General features: G+C 34.4%; 1 protein-coding gene across 1 annotated transcript; it reads left to right on the top strand.

The window, feature by feature from the left end:
* Positions 1-957: 957 nt before the first annotated feature.
* Positions 958-2,267, top strand: LOC112790838 (late embryogenesis abundant protein At1g64065). The gene has a single exon (XM_025833424.3). The coding sequence runs from the start codon at positions 1,284-1,286 to the stop codon at positions 2,004-2,006; it is 723 nt and encodes a 240-aa protein (XP_025689209.1). The 5' UTR covers positions 958-1,283; the 3' UTR covers positions 2,007-2,267.
* Positions 2,268-2,576: the final 309 nt, after the last annotated feature.

Genomic DNA, 2,576 nt, shown 5'->3' with positions numbered 1-2,576 from the left:
AGTGTAATTAGAATAGTTAAAAAATTGAATGATTAATAATTTGTATAACTATTTATTAAATACTAATTCTCATAGTAAAGAAGATATTATTTTAAAATAAGTTGAGAAGAGAAACATAAATATACTAACACTAAAATATGCCATATTAATATTTTTGGCGCCAAAATACTAGCAGAATATAATGATAAATAATAATGATATAATGAGGTGAATTTACTTGGTTAACTCTTTTAGACGTCTGCTATTTTTCTTCAAATTTAAAATAACTTGTGGAACAAGACAGGCGCTTTTTTTTTGGGGGGGTGGGGGGGTTAGACTCTGGAGGGAACTTTTGTTTTATTCCGAAAAAAAAAAAATAAAGAGGACACAAAGACGGGCCAAAATAGTGTTTTAAGCCTGTTTTGATTTGAAAGAAAATAAAAAAAAAAATCTGAGGAGCTCCCATGTCGATGGATGTGTACCAAACTTCTGTGCAACATTCATATGGAAGTAATGGGAGCAGAATAATTAATGTGAGAATTAGTGTTATGGGTTTATCAGGTCAACTCCCTCTCTTCCTTCCTTCCCTTATACACGGTCCCCACAATAACTTTCAAATGGAATGCTACAAGTCACTTTTTTCCATATCGAACATAATTAATAGTCAGATGAACCGGCTAAACTAAATGTATCTAATACTAGCGTTAAACTTGCCCTATATTTAATTGAAGAGAAATTGATTAGTTGTATGCATCCATTAATATGATATTCCTCGTAAATCATATTGCATTTTTTTAATGTGATTGAACATGGCTATGCCAACAGTCCTTAGATCTACCATATCCAAATGTTTTAATTTATTATATATATTGATGATAATTTAATTTATTTAAAATAAGAGAAATAATATTTGAAACAAGAGAACTAATATTTGTATTATTTTTTATACATATTTTTTGTATAAAAATAATTTTTTATTTTTTATTTTTTGCTTTTCATTATTCACTTTAATTTAAAAATATAAAAAATGCATATACTATGGAACACATGACCCAGTCAGAAATAATGCCGTGCCATTCGCGAAAACGCGTCTAGAAGACTGACTCCATTATTCCTCCACACTTATTAAAGTTGCAGGTCAAAACACTGAGCTATCAAGATACGTTAGAATCATCCTCTTCAAAACATTATTTTTCAGTGGCAAACGACTATTACTAATCAAATAATAGACCATATATCTAATGATAAAACAGCGAAACAACACCATACACAACACAACACAACACAACACAACATAGACTGATATGGCTTATCAGAATCAGAACCAGAGCCAGCAGCGGAGGGATCAATTCAAACCATTAGCTCCATTCATATCATCGAGTCCCAGTCCCCCTCCCAGTCCCTTCAACACTAGCCACCATGCCATTTCCGAAATGCAAATCCGTCGCATCAAGAGAGCCCTCTGTTGTTGCGGCTGCATCACTGCCCTCTTCTGCATAGTCGCAGTCATACTCATAGTTCTTAGCTTCACCGTTTATAACGTCACGGATCCAGAGGTGAGGCTCAACGGCGTTACAATCATCAACGGAACCCTAAACCTAAAGGCAAACGCCACTTCTCCTTCTCCTTCTGGTGACGTCACGCTTCTCGCTGACTTGTCCGTGAAAAACCGAAACTCCTTCGCCTTCAGGTACGGCACCACAACCACAACAGTTTATTACGAGGGCAGGGGAATCGGCGAGGGAACGATTCCGCCGGGGAAGACGAAAGGGAAGAGGACAATGAGGTTTAACGTGACGATGCAAGTGGTGGCGCAGAAGCTGGTGGACGCGCCGGGGCTGAGGAGCGACGTTGAGGACGATCAGGCAGTGAATATAAGCAGTTACGCTCGGATTGATGGGAAGGTGAAGGTTCTAAATTTGTTCTACAGAAAAGTTGTGGTTCTTTTGAATTGCACAGTTGAATACAACGTCACCACTGGCCATATCTTGCATGGTGACAACTGCTTCAACGATATTAGATTGTAGATCGTACTGCATTGAATCTCTTCAATTCCGATCCTCTTCAACTCGATACTGTAATTTTCTTTTTCCTCCCCCCTTCCACCACCACAAATGTTAACGACTTCATAGTGAGTGGCGAACGTTTTGTACTAGTATAGGCTGTATAGCAAAAGCAACATTTAAAAAGAAAAAAGAAAGAGAGAGAGGGAGGGAGGTGTGTTTTGTTTTGTATGGTTATACTTTTTAATTCAAAATTGCATATATGTTGGTGGACTTAAGAGAAAATATCAATTTAATTATTGCACTTGTGTAAATACTATAGTAATAATCAGTTTTTTACTTCGCTTCTAGAAAGGTAACTAAGAAAACCTAATTTTAATTATTAAATAATTAATTTTTCTAATAAATATTTTAAGCTCACTTGTTAAAGAAATAGAAAATTTTGAAAGAAAATATAAATTAAATATTAATTTTTAAATATTTCTATACATTTAATGCACTCTTACTAATATTTTTAGAACGCTCTTTAATTAAGTTCAATAAATTAAATAAAACTCTTTTAAATTTTAAGTAAATTACTAAATTGATATCTAA

This window comes from Arachis hypogaea, chromosome 3 (assembly GCF_003086295.3).
Source record: "Arachis hypogaea cultivar Tifrunner chromosome 3, arahy.Tifrunner.gnm2.J5K5, whole genome shotgun sequence".
NCBI lineage: Eukaryota > Viridiplantae > Streptophyta > Magnoliopsida > Fabales > Fabaceae > Arachis > Arachis hypogaea.
This window is presented reverse-complemented; position numbering and strand designations above follow the sequence as displayed.

Coding starts and splice junctions, on each gene's coding strand:
- LOC112790838 (XM_025833424.3), top strand. CDS start 1,284: ATGGCTTATCAGAATCAGAACCAGAGCCAGCAGCGGAGGGATCAATTC.